At 41.4% G+C, this 21,048-nt stretch overlaps 1 protein-coding gene across 1 annotated transcript in view; it reads right to left on the bottom strand.

The window, feature by feature from the left end:
- The window catches only part of DNAAF11 (dynein axonemal assembly factor 11), a gene marked incomplete at its 5' end in the record, with an annotated part of 64,090 nt that extends 43,762 nt beyond the window's left edge, over nucleotides 1–20,328 (bottom strand). Inside the window, 5 exons of the mRNA XM_080800194.1 lie at nucleotides 4,288–4,490; nucleotides 6,653–6,825; nucleotides 14,624–14,701; nucleotides 18,980–19,147; nucleotides 20,307–20,328. Of these exons, the coding sequence (XP_080656320.1) occupies nucleotides 4,288–4,490; nucleotides 6,653–6,825; nucleotides 14,624–14,701; nucleotides 18,980–19,147; nucleotides 20,307–20,328 (644 nt within the window). The remainder of the gene's footprint in view (nucleotides 1–4,287; nucleotides 4,491–6,652; nucleotides 6,826–14,623; nucleotides 14,702–18,979; nucleotides 19,148–20,306) is intronic.
- Nucleotides 20,329–21,048: the final 720 nt, after the last annotated feature.

The raw sequence follows: 21,048 nt of genomic DNA, 5'->3' as shown, positions 1-21,048 counted from the left end.
TAAAACTTTACTTACATTCTAATTGAAGCCCTTCCCCTCCCTCTCCAAACTCTTCTCCCCTACCCCAGCTCATGACTGGGCTATGCATGGGGAAAGGGGCATAGGCTACTCCAACCCATCATTGCTCATCTACTCCTTCCCCTTGTTTCCCACCTCACTGGCTTCTTCAGGTCCCCCTGACTTCAGAAATTTGGGCCTGGGACAAAAGATGGGGAGAAGGAGGCAAGTACCTCTTCTGAGACAGATGCTCTTAGAGCTTGGCTGCTGGCTCCCTCTCTAGGGCTGATGCCCACTTACTGGCTTTCTCTTGTGAGCACATATATTGGTTCTTGGAGACATTATAATAGCCTTCCAAGTTCATATTCCCTATCCAGCTGGTCATGTGTGACAAGGCCTCAGCTTCTGCCACTGACAATCCACCACACACTCTCAATCCTACCACTCTCTTGGACAGCAGCCCTTCAAAGACAGTTCAAGTGCAGTTCCTTCCACTGTATGTACTTGGCCCATGGGATAGCCACAAGCCCTTGTCATGACAGATGCTTGACGTATAAACTGATGCCATTAATGCCCAATTTCTTGACCCTTCCACTCTAGGCTATTCCAGGACAAAACTCATCTCTTCAGTTCTCTCGAGGCTAGAAACAGGCTTCAGAACTAGTCAAGGGAGGAGATGGTTGTCTCTCTTCTTCCAGCCCTGGCATCTTTATGGCATTTCTTCTTACAGTCTCGAAAGTGGAGTAGCCCCACTCCTCTCTGACTAGGCCAATGATTCACTATCTTGGTGACCTTCCTCCAGAACCTCTGGGTTCCTGTTCAAATAGGCAGAATGCAGTCAGAGGAGCAGGGGCTGAAGGACAAGCCAGTCAGTCCTGCGGGGAAGCAAGTAGGCACCTGCGAGAAACCCAACTGCTTCTACTCAATGCAAGCAACAGATCATTTTAAACATTTGTGAACTTGTATAAACCAAGAAGAAGAAATGACCCCCAACACATTTTATGTGCCTATTATAACTTTGATGCAAAACACTGGGGAAAATACAATGAAAAAAGAATATTACAGCATAAACTCACTTACGAACATAGGTTTAAATATTATAAGTAAAATATTAGCAAAATGAATGCAGAAATCTATTAAAATATGCCATGGACAAAAATGAATTTATTCTGGAAATTCAAGGATGGCTTAATATTGGAAAATTTATTAATGTGAGTCAACACATTAATAGATAAACATGGCTATCTCAAAAGAGGCCAAAAAAGTACTTCGTAAGATCCAGGATCTGTGATAAGAGATCTTCATCAATTTGTAATCAAAGGACACCTACTTAACTCTGCCAAAACCTCACAGGGAACACCTCACTTATGATGAGAAATTAGAAAGATTCTTTTTACACTCAGAACTAGACAGATTCTCACTCTTACCGTGGCTATTCCATTCTATACTGGAGGCCTTAGCAGGCATCATAAAGAAAATTTAAAAAAGCAGAGGGATAAGGATTGGAACATTTTTTGAAGTTGCCATTTATTAAAAAAAAAAAAAGTGTGTTCTTCTATATAGAAAACACAGGATCACCTACAGATTAATACCACATCTTTTTTAAAAGGTCAGCAAGATTGCTTAATACAGTATCAGTATACAGAAATCATTTGTCTCTTTATACAACAGCAAGAACCAATTACAAGAGTATTTTAAAATCCCACCTACGAGATACTTGGAAATAAATCTAATAAAAATGGTGTAAAACCTCTATGGAGAAAATTATAAAACCTTATTGAAGGACTCCGAAGAAGGTCTAAATAAACAGAGAAAGCTATTCCAAAGTTCAGCAAGGGAAGAATCAAAGTCAGGAAGATGTCAACTTTCCCCTAATTAACATATAAATTAAAAGCAATTTCAATCAAAATTACACTAGGGATTTTTAGGGAATTTGAACAGCAGATTCTAAACTTACAGAAAAGTTAAGAGCTAAGAACAGCTGAGATCAGTTTGAAAAATGGAAATACCTCCTACCAAATATCAAGATTTACCATAAATCTACAGATATTAAAACCATGTGAAGGTGCATCCATGATGCAGTCTAGGGAGCCCAGAAATGGACCCGTGAGTACACGAGTAGACGGTACATGGTAAGGGTGGTGTTACAGATCAGAAGAATAGCATCATTATAATGGTGCAGACAACTGGCTACCCAGATGGGAAACAACTAGTACCCTTCCCCACACTAGTCAAAGGTTAATTCCCACTCCAGGAAAGACCCTGGAGTAATGAAAAATTTCACAAACGAGTCCAAAAAATACAAAAATAAACAACTACATTACTATTTTTGAACTCTATAAAACAGAAGCACTTATAAAAATTAAAGATAATTCGAAAGCTGGAAGAAGATATTTGCAAAGCACATAACTGCTAAAGAATTTGCACCTAGAATATAAAAGAACTATAAATCAATAAGAAAAAAACCTTACACCTTATTTAAAATAGGCAGAGGACCTGAAAAGAACAACTATGAATAGCTAATAAAAACAGAAGCAGACATCTAAGATACAGAAACTCACTAAAAATTTTAGGAATGCAAGTTAAATAAAATATTAGGTGGTATTTAACAACCAACATGATTGGTCCGTGTTTTAAAACATCATATTATCTAGTGTTAGCAAGGATTAGGAACTCTCCTATACTGTTGATACAGGAGTATAAATTAATGCTGTTTAGAAAATTGGGCAATGAGGGGCGCCTGGATGGCCCAGTCAGTTAAGCAGCAGCCTTCGTTCAGGTCATGATTCCAGGGTCCTGGGATCAAGTCTCGCATCAGGATCCTTGCTCAGTGGGGAGCCTGCTTCTCCCTCTCCCTCTACCTGCTGCTCCCCATGCTTGTTCTCTCTCTCTCTCTCTCTCTCTCTCTGTGTGTGTGTCAAATGAATTAAAAAATTTAAAAACAAACAAGAAAACTGGGCAATGAATATACAGTGGGGAAAAAAGGTCCTAATTGAGGATGTGGAAACGTCTCTGCTGAACACGCTAGAGAAACTTTCATACCTGCAGGAGGAGACATATGCAACATTGTCTGAAGGAGATGAAAGCAGGGAAACAATCTAAATGACCATCCGATGAGGGATGGCTGGCCGGGGCTGATCTCCTGCTGGGTCCCACCAGGAGGGCCATGCAGGCAGTGAGAGCCAGTGTACTTTCTGATCCTGCAGGGCCAATGAGTCACCAGCTGTTAGATATTTTGCACATCACCATCGGGGATAAACTGTGAGTTATTCATCCAGCGGAATGTTATTCCCCAGTTAGAATGAATCAATAGCTCTACCTGTCTTTCTATTCAAAAATTTCGAAAAAGTAACACTGAAGGAAGAGCAAAGTTGTAGAAAGATACTGTTTACGCTAAAAAAAAATACACACAGCCACTCTTGTTCAAGGAAGCATAATTACATTGTAAATATATTTCTAACATATATACGGATGGGATCACATATACCACATATGCACTTAACTTTCAGGATGGCAGATCCACTGAAGATGAAAGGAGGACAGCATAGACTCTCGCGGATATTTTATTTCTTATTTTTAAAGAGATCCAAAGCAAACATGTAAACTATTGATATTTATTAAATCTGGGAAGAACTATAGTGTCTGTTGATTTTCAAAACATTTATGTATGCCTTAAATATCTTATAATTTTCTAAGATTAAGAGATTCTGTTTTCAAAATATTTAAAGCTTTCACTATATGGAATCAAATCAACTGACTATAGCTGCAATTCATTTAAAATAAATGAGTGTGAAAAATTCATGCTTGTATAAAAGACCAATTTAGAGGCTTATTAATCACATTAAAATGTATTCATTATATAATTCACAAAACAGAATATTTTATGATGCAATCAAAATTATTTGACTTATAATAATGTGATTTACATTTAACTTTTCTAAAATATCCCCACTATTATAAATCAAAGTATACCTGTTCATTCATCTTTCCTGTACATCTTATAGAGATTTGTCTGAAGGATAATTTCAAATGCAAATTAAATTTGCCAGCTTGGAAAGGCATTTTTTTTGTAAGGAAGGAAAACCTCAGAGAACTGACCCAAACAATGAGACATTCCCACTCTTTCCTCCAAAATTCACATCACAATTTACTCTTCAAATCAGTCATCTGAAATATGATACCGTGAACACTTTGGGAAGTGAAAATAGTTTGCTGCTTTTAACCAAAGCTGAGGAGAAAGTAAGCTCTCGTAATTTGGTTGCACGCAGAGTAGCACTGATGCCTGCATACCTCTGTCCCTCAAAGCCTGGGTAACTTTTCTCCTTGGCTTCATTTTCTTCCTCTTCTCGCAGGTTCCTCTGAGCCTCTTCCTTCTCTTTGGCTCTTTTGAGGCAGTAAGCTTTCTCTTGCTCTCTGATTTGTTGTTCAATTACTGGAAAATTCTGCAATGCCTGAATCCTTTCTGATCGCTCTATTTCCTTACCATCCAACCACTTGAATAAAAAACAATCGGCATGGTACAATTATTCAAAAGTCACAATTTAATCAGCCCTAAGTTGACTTTGATTGGAATATTGTGAATTTAGAAACAATAAGTAGTATACTTAGTGATAAGCACAGTAATTAATGGGAACCATCAGGAACTTTGATCAAAATCATTTATTTAGTTCAATTAACAGAGTTACAAAGTATCTTTACTGGTAAAATAATAGGTACGTCTTCTGTTGAAACCAATTATTAATGACAAGCTCTCAAAATATATTGATTTTATAACGGTGCACTATATGAACAACGCCAAATCCTCAAGTCAAACCACAGCTCCAAAGTGTAACAATGACACTTTGCAAATGCTCTCTACAAAAAAGGGCCTGGTATGTTACACAAAGTTAGGCTCTAATACAAATAGGCACGTGTTCTACCCTTAACGACAAAATCGCACACACTATACTGTTAACTGTTACAGTCATTATTTATATCTGGTGTTTTTATAGTGATTTTCCAAGCTGAAATATTGGCATAATTATCTGGATGGGCCCAGTGTAATCACGAGTGTCCTTAAAAGGGAAAGAAGGAGGTCAGGAAGAAAGACTGAGGGTCAGAATCAGGGAGAGCTTCAAAGACATACACAGTTGGCTTTGTAGATAAAGGTAGGGGCTGTGAGCTCAAAAAAGTAGAAGCTTTTAGAAGCTCAAAATGCAGGGAAATGAATTCTCCCCTGAGGGCAGCAGAAGGAACACAGCCCTGCCAACACCTTAATTTTAGACATCTGACTCCAGAATGGTAAAAAAATTTGTGTTGTTTTAAGCTACTGTGTTTATGGCAATTCAGTACCACAACAGTAGGAAACAAATACAAAAGGAAAATCATACAAAGATTGGGTACGACACAAATTTAAAAAAATTAATCAGGATCAGTGAAATTGTAAGTCAAAATTATAATGTTGATATTTAGAAAAACAATTTGCAGTACACTTTGGATATAAGGACTCGTACGGGCTGCAGGCTTTAGGCACCTGGCCAACAGCTGTCACAGCTTGCAGCGTGAATGCACAGCGGCAACGGGGGCCTTCCAGGGAAGCGGCTCACAGTGCTATGCCACGGGATCCACTTCTATGATATCCTGGTTCTCATCATTCATGTTTTTAGTACGCCAGTATATAATGATGATCCGCTTGGGTTATGCTTGAGCTAATATATCATTTTATTCTAAATATATATTCCAGATTTAATTACCTGAGTCACTCATTCTCTTAATCAAAAAAAAAAAATTACATTAGAAGAAATGTGTTCCATAAATCCATCAACCTCGACTATGCAGAACACAGCAGTGTAAAACCAAATGTCCTCTGAGAATAAAAGAAAATGCCTATCGCGAAGCCAATACATTCTTGCATTTTCTTTCAGAAGCATGGGACTGCATGCAGGTCAGAAACTCTTGGAATTACATGAAAATTAGCACTACTAGTTGAATATAATCAGGTACATGATTTCTCTAGAAACCATCTGTTTTTCCCCAGGCTTCAGAAACATTAGGTGAGGGGAGATACGGCATAACAGGTTAACACATAGAGCAAAGGCTCTCTAATGAGGTCCCTGGACCAGCAGCATCAGTGCCAGTGGAGAGTTTGTTAGAAATGGAAAATCCTGGGTGTTACATCAGACCAATGAATCAGAAACTCTGGGGTGTGGCTCAGCAAACACCACCCAAGAATTCCAAAGAGTAGCAAAGTCTGAGAACCACTCGCACAGAGAATGAGCTAAGGGAAATCAATGCAAAAAAGTTGTAGAAGCACAGTAGTTTAAGACAATGCAATACAAAGGTATACAGCTCATCACCTCAAAAACTCTCAGCTCTCAGTTTGCTATTAGTAATGATGAATGCCCTCCATGACTATGATTTGCATTCATCAAGAAATAGTTCAGCTAAGCCCTGTTGTGTTTTGAATGAGAAAGAAGAAATGTATTTTCCAAAAGTTTATTAAATCTATTAAAACAACTTCAAAGTTTCAGTAAACAGAAGGATTAGTTCTGATTTTCTGGAATATTCCGTTCTCAAAAACCACACATTCCCTGACAATGCTGTGAATAAACAGGCATTATAACACGTTGCTTGTTTTCATTTCTCTGAGATTTCTGCATCATTAAAATGAGCATACCTTTAATTGCTGAAGAGTTGCCACCACGAACTGTCTGTAGCCGTCAAAGTCAGCACACGGGTTACCCATGAGAAAGAGCTCCTTCAGGTGGATATTGTGCTGTAGGGTTTTAATGCTGCTCAACTCTCCAATGAAATTTACAGTCAGGTCGAGTTTTGTCAGCCATTCACATCCTGTTGAAAGAAGTGAAAAGAAAACAAAGCAAAAAAAAAAAATCACACTCGTAATGAAATATGTACTACAGCTCAAAGCAGGAACAACAGTTGCAATATTTTAAGTATGATGATTAATTACAAGGCTTACCAAGAAATGCGTTTTCAGAAATACCAACTCAAAGGGTAGCCCTGACTCGCTTTTCTATGTGCATTTCCCCTTCATCTCTCCAACCAGGGGAAATCACTTTCCCTGCCCGTATCTGCAAGCCCTGGGCTGGGTAACATGCGGATTTGGTCACCATGTGCTGCTAGAGAGGACACGACATCAGAACAAAGGTCCTTCTAGAGGTTACAGCACTCTGTTCTGAGGATTTTGCAAGGTGGGTAGGACACATCTCTCCATGAAGGGTAATGGCGGGAGGGGTCTCCAAAAGGCACAGCAGTTCATAAACCCCAGGCATCAGAATTAATATTTACAAAGTCACACTGAAAGGACAGAATGACTCCAAGACCACTAAGAACTGCACTGGAGGTATCAACAACAGTAAAGAGTCATAGTTTGGTCCTCAGAGGAGTAATAGAAAAAGGATGAGTCACCGATGCAAAGACGGTAGAAAATCTGCCCCATCCACCTTCATTGTAGAGATGCCACAGAAATCTCCCTTCCCTCACATCCCATGGGAACTTGATAGTTAGGATTGCAGACTTTAGCATTAGGCAGATCGGAGTTAAAATTCCATCTTGGTCACATCCTTGCTATGTGATGTTGGATAAGTTACAAGCCTCAGCCTTTGCCTCTGCAGTATTACAAACAGCATTGGTACCCAACTCAGGGGTTGCTATAAAGACAATGTAAGATGATTCAGGTGAGGTACTTAGCACAGTATCTGTCACCTAGAGAGCTTCAGCAAACGTTAGCTAGGATGAGAAATGACCCAATAAGCACTCTTGGGATTATGCTGGACAATGTGCTTATGGGGGAAGAAGGATGCTTACTCTCCCATGAGCAAAAGTTTGCAGTTCCTTGCTGTGGATTTAGGAAGAGTTGGTCTGGTTTACACAGCAGCCTCTGTGGGCTAGGTTCAGTAGAAGGCTGTCTCCCTGTGGCTGGCTCATGCTTGTCGGATCCACCTGGCAGATTTTGTGTCCATGAATACCTAGAGAGCCATCTCCAGCTGAAAACCCAGCCCTACCTTGCTATGCACCATTTCTTCAAACATCTACATGCTCCAGCCCTCCCATAGGCTTCCTGATTCTATCTTGCTTTTCTGTTGTTGTTCTGTGGCTGTGTAACTTAGGGCAAACTTTGGTTCCTGATACAGTAAACTCACCAGTATGATCTTGATTCAGGTGGGTTCATAGCCCTGCAATCATGTCATCATATTGCTAAAGGCTATATGATGGAACCAGCTTCATTAAATGTTAGTGTTCTCTCTTCTTTACCCTTCCTTGATGCTAGCACCTAACTCCACCTTGTCCAGAATTCCATGTTTTCTTCCTATCTAGTCATATCCCAAACCAGAACCTTCCAAATAAGATCGTTCTGCGTTAGTGCTTCCAGATGTAGGGCCTCACCCTTGAGGCATCTATCCCTGTGTTCATTCATCCGTTCAGCCAGGAGTTACCTTCCCCAGTACCTGCTATGGCCCAGTCCCTGAGCCAGGACTTCAGGATAAAGTGGCTAAATATGGAGAAAGTTTTTGTCTAATATGGAGAAAGGAGAAAAAAGATGGGCATTCCAGGGAAAAAAATTGGGGGGGGGGCAAAGAAATGAATCTGCAGAAGCAGGCAGAACCAGAAGTAGGCAATGCCTATTGTTATAAGCCAGCCTACATCGATACGCACTGGTTCTTTCTCCATCCCCATTCATTGTTCGACCCATTGGTTTTGGCTTCCACCCTCAATATTCTACTAGATTTGCTCCTCTAAAGGTGACAAAGGAGATCTTCATGTTGATAAATCTAACAGACCCCTCTCAATCCATTATGTCACTACAACAGTCTGTGTTTATGGCACAATTGACCATGAATTCTTTTTTTTTTCCCAAAGATTTTATTTATTTATTTGACAGGGAGAGAGAGATCACAAGTAGGCAGAGAGGCAGGCAGAGAGAGAGGGGCAAGCAGGCTCCCTGCTGAGCAGAGAGCCTGATTTGAGGCTTGATCCCAGGACCCTGAGATCATAACCTGAGCCAAAGGCAGAGGCTTAACCCGCTGAGCCACTCGGGCTCCCCGAACATGAATTCTTTCTTTAAAACTTTTTAAAAACTTTATTTTATTTTTCTTTTTATCTTTATTTTTAAGTTCTTGTTTTAATTCCAGTTAGTTAACATACAGTGTTACATGGGTTTCAGGTGTATAATAGGTGATTCAACAATTCCATAAATCACCTGTTGTTCATCACATCAAGTGCACTTTTTTTTTTAAAGATTTTATTATTCATCTGAGAGAGAGAGAGAGAGAGACCAGAGAGAGAATAAGCAGGGGGAGAAGCAGAGGGAGAGGGAGAAGCAAACTCCCTGTTCAGCCGGGAGCCCAACGTGGTGGGGCTTGATTCCAGGACCTAGAGATCATGACCTGAGCCAAAGGCAAACACCCAACCATATGAGCCACCCAGGCATCCCATGTCAAGTACACTTCTTAACCGACCATGAATTCTCTTCGAAATGCCTCAGTGGTCTTGGAAACAATGATACTAATCTTTCCTTGTTCTCTTTGATAATTCAGCTTATTACTCTTGGTCCCTTTTACAGACTTTTCCACTCCATCAGTGGTAACATACCCCAGATTTCCATCCTTGACCCAGTATTCTGTCTCATGTTTCTCTTGATGATAACAGTCATGTTCCCAATTTCTGATGAGTCCCGAACAATAACCTCACATCTGACCATTGAACTGAATGTCATACTCCTATTTCCAAATGCCTGTAAGACATCCTACTCAATGTGTCTAAAAATGACCCCTTCATGTTTTCTCTCACTCTCCACTTCTCAAGACAGCTTTCCTGCCTCCTTGATGTTTACATCTTATTAATGTCATCACCATTTTGGTGTCAGATGCCAAAAGTCAAGTCATAACTAACTTGAGTGTTAACCTAAATTGTTCTCTTAGCCACTTCATTTCATCAGTCACCAATCCCTGCCGATCTCAACCCCCACATTCTTCCCACTTACTTCTTGTCCACTGTAATCCTATTACCAACAGGCCAGCTCAGGTTCTTGTCCTCTTGTGTATGCAATATGGCTTATATCCTAAGTCATCTCCCCATATTTTGAGAACAGGAAGGAAGGAAGGACAAAAGGAAGAAAACGGTGACACTTAGAAGACTCCAACATGTTCAAAAATTTATATATTTTTGATTTTGCTGTAACGTTGTAGATGAAGGACCTTCCAAATGTCCATTATATTTTTCAAAATGATAAATCTTAATTGTTCTTCTGCGTGGCCTACCTATAACAAAGTAAACCACATCTGTCATCCCAACAAACAATTCTTGCTGAACTGGGCAGGCTTGAGAAAACCTCTTCTTTGGAGTTAGGTACTCCTTCCTTCAACTGAGGACCACAGTCCTTCTGTTCTTCAACGATCCACCTCAATGGCTCATGGTGGTGGGAAGGTCATCAAAATTGACAATGTTGATTCCCCAGGGGGAACCTCACACTATTAGAAACCCCACCTCTCCTTCCAGGTTAGAATGGGTAAGGAAGAGGGATAAAAAAGAAGGCAATTTATTATATCCCAGTGAATCCAAAACAGAGGAGAAAGTATGCTAGCTCGTTTATGCCAGCCAGCAAAACATAAAAATAAACAAGCAAATATCCATTTTATCTTTAAAATTATACTAAGAATTATTCAAGTGGGTGAGATGAGCCATCTTCCTCCTCTTACCTTAAACCTTTAAACAGAGTTCATACTTACCAGCAAATAGATATGCAGCATCCTCCCTCCCTACTGTCCATCCCCTCAAACATATCCTCAAACTACCCTGCTCCCAGTGCCACCCTCTTAGAGCTGTAAGGTGGCGCTCACAAGAAGTGCCCAGGTAGAGGCCAGCAGAGGGCTGTGGACTACAGTTCCCAAAGCTCAAAAAGACAATAGTGACGATGCTGCCCTCTCGTGGCAGAAGAGCAAAACACAGGAAAACAACTCTCCCAAGATCCTTTCTTAACCAAAACAAGTCCTGGACATACCAACCGAGAGTGAGAGTTTTAATTATTTCTCTGACACTACAGACTGACATTTTACTATCACAAAACATGCATACACAGTAAATTTTGTTATTCCACTTGTTCACATGAGACTGCAGAATTGGGCTACAGAGTGGCGGCTAGAGGAGAATGATGACTCCATTTCTAATGCAGAAAAATGCCCATGATGGACAGAATCTTCCCAGTTCCAGCACTGAAGATGGCTTTGGGGCCTTTGATCATGAGAGCATTTTAGGTTTTGAGGCTGAAAATTCGGAACATATGATGAATACTTACATCTTGTTGCTGTATAACCTTGAGAGTCACCAAAATACCCATTTCTACACTAGGAGGTAAACAGGCTAAAATCCACCATACCCTAAGTAAAGTCTTCCTAATTTTAGTTATTGGCAGATGGGAGTGGGGTGGGAGAGCAGCTCACCTGGCTCTGCTTCATGCTCCTGTACTCCAGACTCAAGCCTGCCAGTGGCCATGACCTACCCACGCTCACAGAGCCCCCAGTAGCCTTGCCAGCCGAGTGAGAGGCCGGATGTGGAAACAGAAGCTCACAACCACAGAATGAGCCCGCACCAGACACCTAATCAGCCAAATCCATCATGATTATGAACAGACACCAAGTGTTACCAGGCATTTAAAAAAAAATAAAATCACAAAATAGAAGCCTGCAAAGTAAAACAGGAAACCTTCCAGAATGTAGAATAACAAGACAAAGAGGTTTAAATAAGGAATACAGGGTAAGAGAAATGGAAGATCAATCTAGTACAAGAAAAATCCATTTGAAAGAGTTCTAGACGATATGAGATTAAAGAGAAGTGATGGGTATGTCTATTACCTTGACCGTGGTGATGGGTTTCACAGTGTGTCCATAATATCCAAACTCAACAAACTGTTTACATTAAATACGTGCAGGTTTTGTATATAAACTATACTTCAATAAAACTATTTTAAAAAAAACCACTATGCACCAAAGAACACCATCAGAATTGACAAGAAAACCCACAGAATGAGAAAATGTATCCACAAATCATATATCTGACCAGATTCTACTATCCCAAATATATAAATAGGCCTTACAACTGAACAGTAAAATGACAACCTAATTAGAAAATGGGCAAAGGTTCTGAATAAACATTTCTCCAGATAAAGTATACAGATGGCCAATAAGCACATAAAAAATGCCCCAGCTCATCAGTCATTAGGTACACACAAACCAGAACCTCGCCCATCAGGATGGCGCCTATAAAAACAAAGATATAAATACAAACATGAAATAACAAGTGTTGGCGAGGGTGTGGAGAAGTTGGAGCACTTAGTAGCCGTTGGTGGGAATGTAAAATGGTGCTACTACTTTGGAAAACAGTTCGGCAGTTCCTTAAAAAGTTAAACAGAGGGTTACCACGTGATAAAGCAATTCCATTTCCAGGTGTATAGTGAATTAATTGAAAATACACGTTTATGCAAAGACTTGTACATTAGTGTTCATGGTAACTTTATTCATAACCAAAAAGTGGAAACAACCCAAATGCTCATCAGCTAACAAGTGGGCAAACAAAATGTTGTGCATCCACACGATGGAACGTTACCCAGCCACAAAAGGGGAGGAGGTACTGATACGTGCCACAGTGTGGATAAACCCTGAGAACATCATGCTACAGACGAAAAGAGCCATATATTGTCTATTCCACTTTCATGAAATGTTCAGAATGGGAAAATCTATGGAGACAAGGAGTGGATTGGGGCCAACACATACACATACACAGGGTGTTGTATGGGGTGATGGAATGTTCTGGAACTGGATAGTGATGATGGGTGTACAATCTTGTGAATATACTAAAAGCCACTGACTTGTATATTTTAAGATGGTGAGTTTTATGGTATGTGAATTTTGTACCATTTACAAAATAAATGGTTCAAATATTTCAATTAAGAGACATTTTGGGGAAAAATACAATTTTCCACATTCACCTTATTTTTTATTGAGGTATAATTGACATACATCATTATATTAGTTTCAGGTATACAACTTAGTGATTCAATGTTTGTGTAGATCATGAAATGATCACCACCGGAAGTCTAGTTAATATCTGTCACCTTACCGAATTACAGAATTTTTTTCTTTATGATGAGAACTTTAAAGACGCACTCTCTTAGCATTTTCAAATACGCAACACAGCATTATTAGTTATGGTCACCATGCAGCGCACTATAGCCTCATAACTTGATTATTTTATAGTTTTAAATTTTGTACGTTTTGACTTCCTTCATCCATTTTGCCTGCACCCCCAACCACCACCTCTGGCAACCACCAAATCTCTTCTGTGTATCTCTGAGCTTGGTGTTTTGTTTTGTTTTTTAGATTTCACATATTAGTGAGATCATATGGTATTTTTCTTTGTCTGACTTATTTCACTTAGCGTAATGTCCTCAAGGTCCATCCATGTTGTTGTAAAAGGCAAGATTCCATTCTTTTTTTATGGCCGAGTAATATTCCAGTGTGTGTATGTGTGTGTGTGTATGCGTGCGTGTGTGCATCACATTTTCTTTATCCCAAAAATACATTGGTTCCTTCTTTTGTGTGATAAATTTGAGATGCACTAGATAAATTAAATGTAAAAAAATACAGTAATTAAAACCAGAATATAGAATATATTTATATTCATAAACTATAAAGAAAAAAGACTGATAAAGTTGAGTATACTAAAATGTAAGACTTCTGAACAGTTTTGGCATCATAATTGGAACAAAAGAAAAGTAGTCGACTCAAGACAAAATACTATACATACATAAAGGATTAATATCTTGAATGTGTTAGAGCACATTTTAAAAAAAAGATAAATCAATAGAAAAATGACCAAAAAATATGAAATACAAATACTAAAAATCAGAAGGATATGAACATTCAATAATAGTGAGATGTAAATTTAAAAAATTATTTGATAACAATGTCTTCCCATTTTAAAAAAAGATTGCTTATAAAAAGTATTAGTGAGCTTAAGTACAAATGTGTCACATGGACTACCAGTACAAAAGTAAATTGATACAACCTTTTTGGTGAAAAATTTGGCAGTATTTTTCAAAAGGTGTATATTTAAACCCAGGAATTCCACGTCTAAGTGTCTGTCCTATAAAAAAAAAAAAAATACACATCCACACAGATTGAATTGTAAAAGAATCCTCATTGTGGACATGCTTATTATAGCAAAATGCTAGAAACCACCCAAATGTCCATCTGCAGAAAAATTGGGAGATAAATCAGTGTACCACCATTCTGGTAGAGAGCCCCCACATTTCCTGGATATCAAAGAACAAGGTAATTTCATAGACTAAATCAATTTTCAAAATAATACTCATAGTATGATCCCACTGATACAAAGCAAATGAAACAAAATTACCTTCTACCCGTGGGAAGGAAGCTGGGTTAGGAGGGGTAAAGTGGACTTCCATTTTCAAATTTATGTACCTTGTTATTTTTGAATTTTTATCACAATAATTAATAAACAAAAGACTTAAATATTAATTTGAAAAGTGTGCCGATTAAGTGATACTGTTTAAATTTATTTGCAAGTCTCAATTTTAATTCATAATAAAATATCGGAAGAAAATTCTTACCTTCTAAATTTTCAATTTTTTCGATGTTGTTTAAAGCTAAATTCAAATATTCAAGTTTCTTGAGTTTGCCAACATTTTCTGAAATATACAAAAATGTAATTAACCTTCAAGATAAAAGCTACTTTTACAACATCTGCTGTGAAAATGGTATCAGGAATCTAAGCATTAGTATGGTTATCAAAACCATGTTGCTTTTCATGTCTATACCAGGACATTGGACATTGTTGGTGGCCAAATGCAGCATCATTTCTTCCTCCATCCTTCCTAATAGAACACACTTCTGCTCTTGTCTCTAGCCAGTTCTAACTCTGGGGAGTTGGACTTAACCAAGCTGGGCCAGTGCAATAGCAGGTTCCTTGCAAAGGACAGCTCGGGAACCTAGGCTTCAGCCAGCCAGCCCACAGCCATTTCCTGGCAGCTAAGCGATGGAGGAGAACACATGCACATCAATGCTGCCAGTCAAGTGAGAGGCTTGATCTATTTTACCCCGTGCTTGGGGACTGCCCTTTCCTTTCTCCTGCTGGATGTGAAAAAGGAAGAAAGTTATATCCTGACTGCTACCAAGGTGCAGAGACTTAACCCACTTGTTCAAGATTAAACGGTGAAGCCAGGAAATTTGACTCCAGAGCTTGGCACTAAATCATTCCACTACACCCTAAAAGAACAGTCCTTTCTAAGAGGACATGAACGTGGGGAACCCTGCTAGGGAATGTGCATGGAAAGGACCCCTTACTTAAATAATGCCCCTTCTGCCCATTTTTCATTGATATGAGGAAGATCAAACAGGATGGCTATGGTCATCATCACCCTTACCATCGTTACATTTCATTTAAAACTTACAAAATATCATGTATTTGTTCACATAGACCTAAGAATAACACTTCACCTCTGAGCCTTAGTTGACTCATTTTCTAAATTTTAGAATAAATTACTAACGTTTCTCTCAGCAATCAGATGATTTTAAGTAATCCTGATGTTTCTAGAAGGTTCTCCAGGCGACACCTGAGCATTCAACCGTGAACAGATATGTGGAGCTCTATGTGCCCAGGATTATGACCAACAGAGTGTGCAATCTGTACCCCGAACAAAAATGTTACGCCCGAGTTTTCGCATCCAAGAGACCACCAAGGAGCCAAGCACCGACGCAATCACATGAGGGTTTATTTGACAAGCTTAAGCTTGGGCCCAAGTACACCCGGCACAGCAGAGTAGGGACTTGGACCCCGAACCAGATTACAGTAAGAGTTTTTAAAGGCAGAGTAGGGGTGGACTTGACAGTGGGTGAGGACAAAGGGGATTATGGATGATGTAAGTCTCCAAGGATTTTTGGAAGCAAGGTCTCCAGGACCTTGAGGGGCTAGCTATTGTTGGGAGAAAGGTTATTTATTACCAATAATAAAAATCTTCTCATGAGACCCTTTAGATGTATATCAGTGGGCCATATGCTTGGGAATGATTCTCGACACTATCTTGGAGGTTTAGAGATAAAGTTTCCTAAAGGAATTGTTAAAGTAGACTTACAGGATTCTGGTCTGACCTGTTGGGGTAGGGGGTTGGTCAGGCTAGGATTGTCCTTAGCAAAATCTCAAGGTGAGGGCAGTTAAGTCCCCGGGGAGAGCCACTCTGTCTGTTTCAAGGGCTTGTCAGTAGGTAAGGAATTTTAATGATTTTCTTCTGCCCCTGTTTCCCACATCAGCTAAACTTGAGGTGGGCTGGCCTTAATTTTCTCGGCCTCCACAAAATATCTACATTTTTATGTTATTATCGTTAAAATTGCCAGCCTACAATAAAAGACCTGTTCCTTCCCCACATTTGTTATATGTATATCCCTCTAAATGTGAAAAGAGTCTTTTGGTAGGAAAAAAAAAATTGTTTGGGAAGGATCTCTTAAATTATCCCTCAAGAATAACGAGCCAAATTGGTCAGGAAAAAAAAAATGGCTCTACAGATAAAAATGTACAGCGCCTGTTGGACGCAGGAAGGGAGTCTGCCAAACCATGGTTCTAGCCCAAACCACCCCAGAAGCAGTTCTCACCAATTGCTATCACCAGACCCACAGACTTGAGGTGGACCAAAGCCATCCCCCAGTGTAAGCGGCTCTGCTTTTACCTTTAGGCCTTGGGCTCCCTGGGAAGCTGTTACAAATGCAGATTTGGGGAACCCACCCCCACAGGTTCAATCAGTGGGTCCAGGATGGGGCTGGAGCCCCACTTTAACAAGACCCCGGAAGGTCCTCAGCTCAGACCTGGTGCAACAGTAAGTAAGCACAGCCCTGCCCCCCCCCCCACCACCAGCCAGCCCATCTGCATCTCCCAGTGAGGAAGAGTTTTAGGAGAGCCAACTATTCTGCAACTTCTACCTCAATGGCACCAGAGCAAGTGTGAATCCTAGAGAAACACTTTGGCTTGCTAAATGAGCGCCTGCATGCCTATGGGTGGAGCGGCACTGAAAAATCCCATTATTAGGATTTAAAAGAGTGTTTAATTTAAGAATACTTTGGAAGCAAAAATTTAAGCTTTCTCGCAGCTCTGAAAAGGCCTGAAATACTATGCTACTAATTAGTAATTGTGACGGACCCAGCTGTGGAGATTAAAATTTCGGGAACTCTTTTAGATCTGTACAATTAGGACGGCTCGTTAATGCCCCCTTGCATAAAAGCTGGTGGTTTTCTGTAACAGCCTTTTTAATTGAACAATATGCCAGAGTTTCTAATTTCTGGTAAAGTGAAAGATGCCGAAAATAATTATCTGAAGAAATAAAAAGAATTGTAATAAATCTTCAAAAAAAAAAAAAAAACACACGCAAATTCTAGGCTTTTTGCAACCCGAGGATCAATTTTCAATTATCCGCTAAACCAGGGGCAACCACCTCTGCAGGGTTTCTCACCCTCAGGGATGAGATCTCAGGGGTATCAGGGATCTCCTATCCCTCAGAGTATCTCAGGGCTACTCAGGCTGTGGGCGGGGAGTTCTTTCTTGCGGGGCCATCCTTGCACTACAGGAGGGTTAGCAATGTCTCTGCGCAATATAGGTGGTCACACGCACCACCCCCCCAACACACTTGTCACAACCAAAACAGTCTCCAGAGGTTGCCAAGCACCCCGTTGAGAACCACTGCACATCACAAGGGCAAGTTCAGACACAACGTAAAAGCTGGCCTCTGGTTCCAGCACCTCGGCCCACAGGGGTTGGCATTCTTCTGCTTCCTAGATCCTAAGCCCATCCCTTTTCCCCCAGCTCCCGCCCCTACCTCCACGTGTCTAGCCTGGGTAAATGACAGGTTTAACAGCAATGGTAGCAGCTATCATCTAAGGGACGATTTCTCGTATGCACTGCAAGGCTAAGTGACCTCACCTAATTTCACACAATCTTCAGCGGCTGAGGGAGGGATCAAGCCCATCAGGACCTGTGCCTCCTCTTGCCACTAAACTACAGGTTGCTCTTCTGAGTGTGGGAAACGCTCCTGTTTCTGGTGGCAGGACACCCTCGGAGTGACTCCACAGGCCTCCCTTCTTTCCACCACTTAACTCTTTGTTCCCCATGGAACTGTGGGGCGGGCCCACCTGGCTGATGGATGAACTGGGAGAAGGAACTAGGCATGGCCAGCCACACCCCTACCCCCCTCCCTGGCTTCTGGGGTCTCCCTGCCTGCAGAGAGTATACACTCTCGTCCTCTATGACCATACTGCCCTACGCAGGGCCCACATACTGCCCAACCTGCATGCGACCAGGTGGACAGATGAAACTTGAGGGCAGTTCTAGGAAGCCCTTTTGGCTGAAGGCTAAGCCACTTTCTCCAAAAGGTTTTGTCAGTTTAATGCTGATGTTTTGATCCATCTACTTGTCATTTCATTCAAACTGGAGCAGTGAGCAGGGATGTAGGTGTGGAATCCCTTTGATAATTCATACACTGCACAAAGCCTTGCACGTCCACGTTCACCATAACGACGGCAGACCCAGCCACCCCAGGGAACCTCTAAATGTGGTCTAACTTGCACACAACCCTTTGACTCCACGGAGCAATACAAAACTATGACGAATGCCTGGATTCTATTCCACTTTCAAACTTTGACAAAACCAGGCTATAAATGAGCAGGTCAACGAGCACGCTCCCACCCGTACGGGCCCCTTGCATCTCCTCAATGGCATCCCAGCGACCCTTGGGCAAGGGGACTGAGCAGGGTAGGAGCCCCAGGAGAGGGTCCACGCACAGCTTCCGGGAGCCGGCCGTGTCTATTTCCCCTATATGGCTCTTTTTCACCCAGGTTGTCTTCTTCTAAGAATCATACTGCCCTCCCCAAAGTTCTCCCATTCAAAACGTCAAAGAAACTGTGAGCACAAAATCCTGAAGACTTACCAATTTTTCCAATGAGGTTATTTTGAAGATAGAGGATTTTTAAATCCCGGCACCATTTGTCAATGTGTTCTAGCCTTTCTATTTCTTGCTGATGCAAGGAGAGTTCCTCCAGGGAAAAAATTACACAGTCATTGTGTTCGGCATTCCGTCTAATAAGATCTTCTGTGACTGAAAGAAAATTTGTTACGTATTACATCTCCATGCCTGTGCACATCATGAGGTTATTACATTACGAATGCATTGGTTTTTCTTCCCAGTTAGATGTCAGTCCTCCAGGCCCCAGCGATTTTCAAAGGGGAGGAGAACAAAGAGGTGCTGCCTCCTGCTGGGGACACCATGGTGAGTCAGAGAGCTTTTGTCTTTTTTTTTTTTTTTTTTTTTTTTGCACAGGGTCTACCTACATTTAGCTGTCTGGACCGGGACAGAGTGGGAGGGTAATGACGGAGAGAATGTTGATATGGAATCCCATGGTGGTATCACGTTGAACAGGATGAGACCCACTAAGTAGACCAAGACAGGACGACTTGGACAGAGTGGCAGGGTCTGGCTGCCAGAGGGCAAAACGATGAAGGCATTGCCCTCCATTCAGTAAGGAAAGGTCCATTCATTCAGCTGACATTTATTAATCTCACTAAAGTTGAAGAGAAAAGAGAGAAGCACCCTAGATATTGCATTGTGATCTTATACAGCAGCTACCCTGCGGTCTGTCTCCGGGAGGAAGAAAAGGAGCCATCCTCAGAAGGAGGGTGCGGAGAGTCTCTGGCCCTCTGGCAGGAGTGCCCTGCAGTGCGGGGGCTGTCCTGTTTGGGGGGCACCAAGGGGCTGAAGACAATGCCCTGGTCCAAGGTTGGAGCCAAGAGCAAGACAGGAATCCCCTTCCTAAGGCACACTCAAAGACGTGATGACAGTGGACAAACCCTGTGTTTTCTGGTGCTACTAAAACCATAATTAATTCATTGTAATGCCCACATGTTAGGTGGACAGTGGAACATTGCATGTCCGGCCAGAGAGACAATAAAGATTCATTTATTGCCGCTTATAAGGTGCCAGGCACTGTCCGAAATGCTTTGCGTGTGTTCACACATGAGTATTTACACTCAGCAGATAAGGAACTGAGGAACGGAGAGTTTCAATAACTCGCCCAAGGTCTTGATGGTAAGTGCCAGAGCCGGGTTGTGAGCATAGGAGTCTGGTGTCGACCACGAGCTGTCAGCCACTATGCTACACCACCCCAAACAGGAGCAAGGAAGAACGTCTCAGGACGTCTCAGGCTTCCTCAATGGTACAGGCTCCTCTAGCTAAGACAGGGTTCTTTACAGCCCCTCACCTGCCCCACTTCCATGCCCCATCCTGAAAGGGGGAGTTTGCCTTTTAAAAAAAAAAGTGAAAACAGGTACGAACTCGATCATTTGTGTGCAGCTAGCTGAACCCCTGCTATTTCTGGTGGTAGGAGATAGGGTTGCATGACAGCTCTTTGGAAGAAAGACAGGGGAAATGTAAAGGTCCAGAGACTCAAATACAGTACACGGGGAATGTCCCTGCTGTTCTGAGCCTTGGCTCAACTAGCTGGCAGAGCTGGCTGCACGCCAGGACCCAGGGAGGGGCAGGCCAAAGAGGTGGGGAAGGAGGCTAGTAGGGCAGCCCTGCCAGCCCCAGCTCGCTGGGGGCCCTACTGCCTACTGTTCTCTGCTGCCTCTGGAGGCCATGGCTAGCAGGCAAGCCAGCTTCAGCAGAAAACAACTTTCCGAAAACCAAACCTGTAAGAGAAGGGCATTAAAACTACTCTCCACACATCTCACTACCAAAGTTGGTTCTAACAGCTTAAATCAATTGATCATGAATCTATAGGTACAGCCAAGTTGAAGGCACGGCGAAGCTGCTGTGTAAAGTCACATGTATTAGCTGTCTCTGTAATCATCTACAAGAGTTCTCTTAGTAAGGATGTGGCAAGGACTGGGGGGTTGGGATGGCACAACCAGTATTATTTAAGCTACCCTAAGGAAATGCAGGAATTATTCACTACTACAAATAAGACTCTCAGTGACCAGTGGGGTATATGTAACTTGAAC

Source organism: Martes martes, assembly GCF_963455335.1.
Source record: "Martes martes genome assembly, chromosome: 4".
Classification (NCBI taxonomy): domain Eukaryota; kingdom Metazoa; phylum Chordata; class Mammalia; order Carnivora; family Mustelidae; genus Martes; species Martes martes.
Note: the sequence above shows the minus strand (reverse complement) of the source record. Positions and strands in the feature narration are given on the sequence as shown.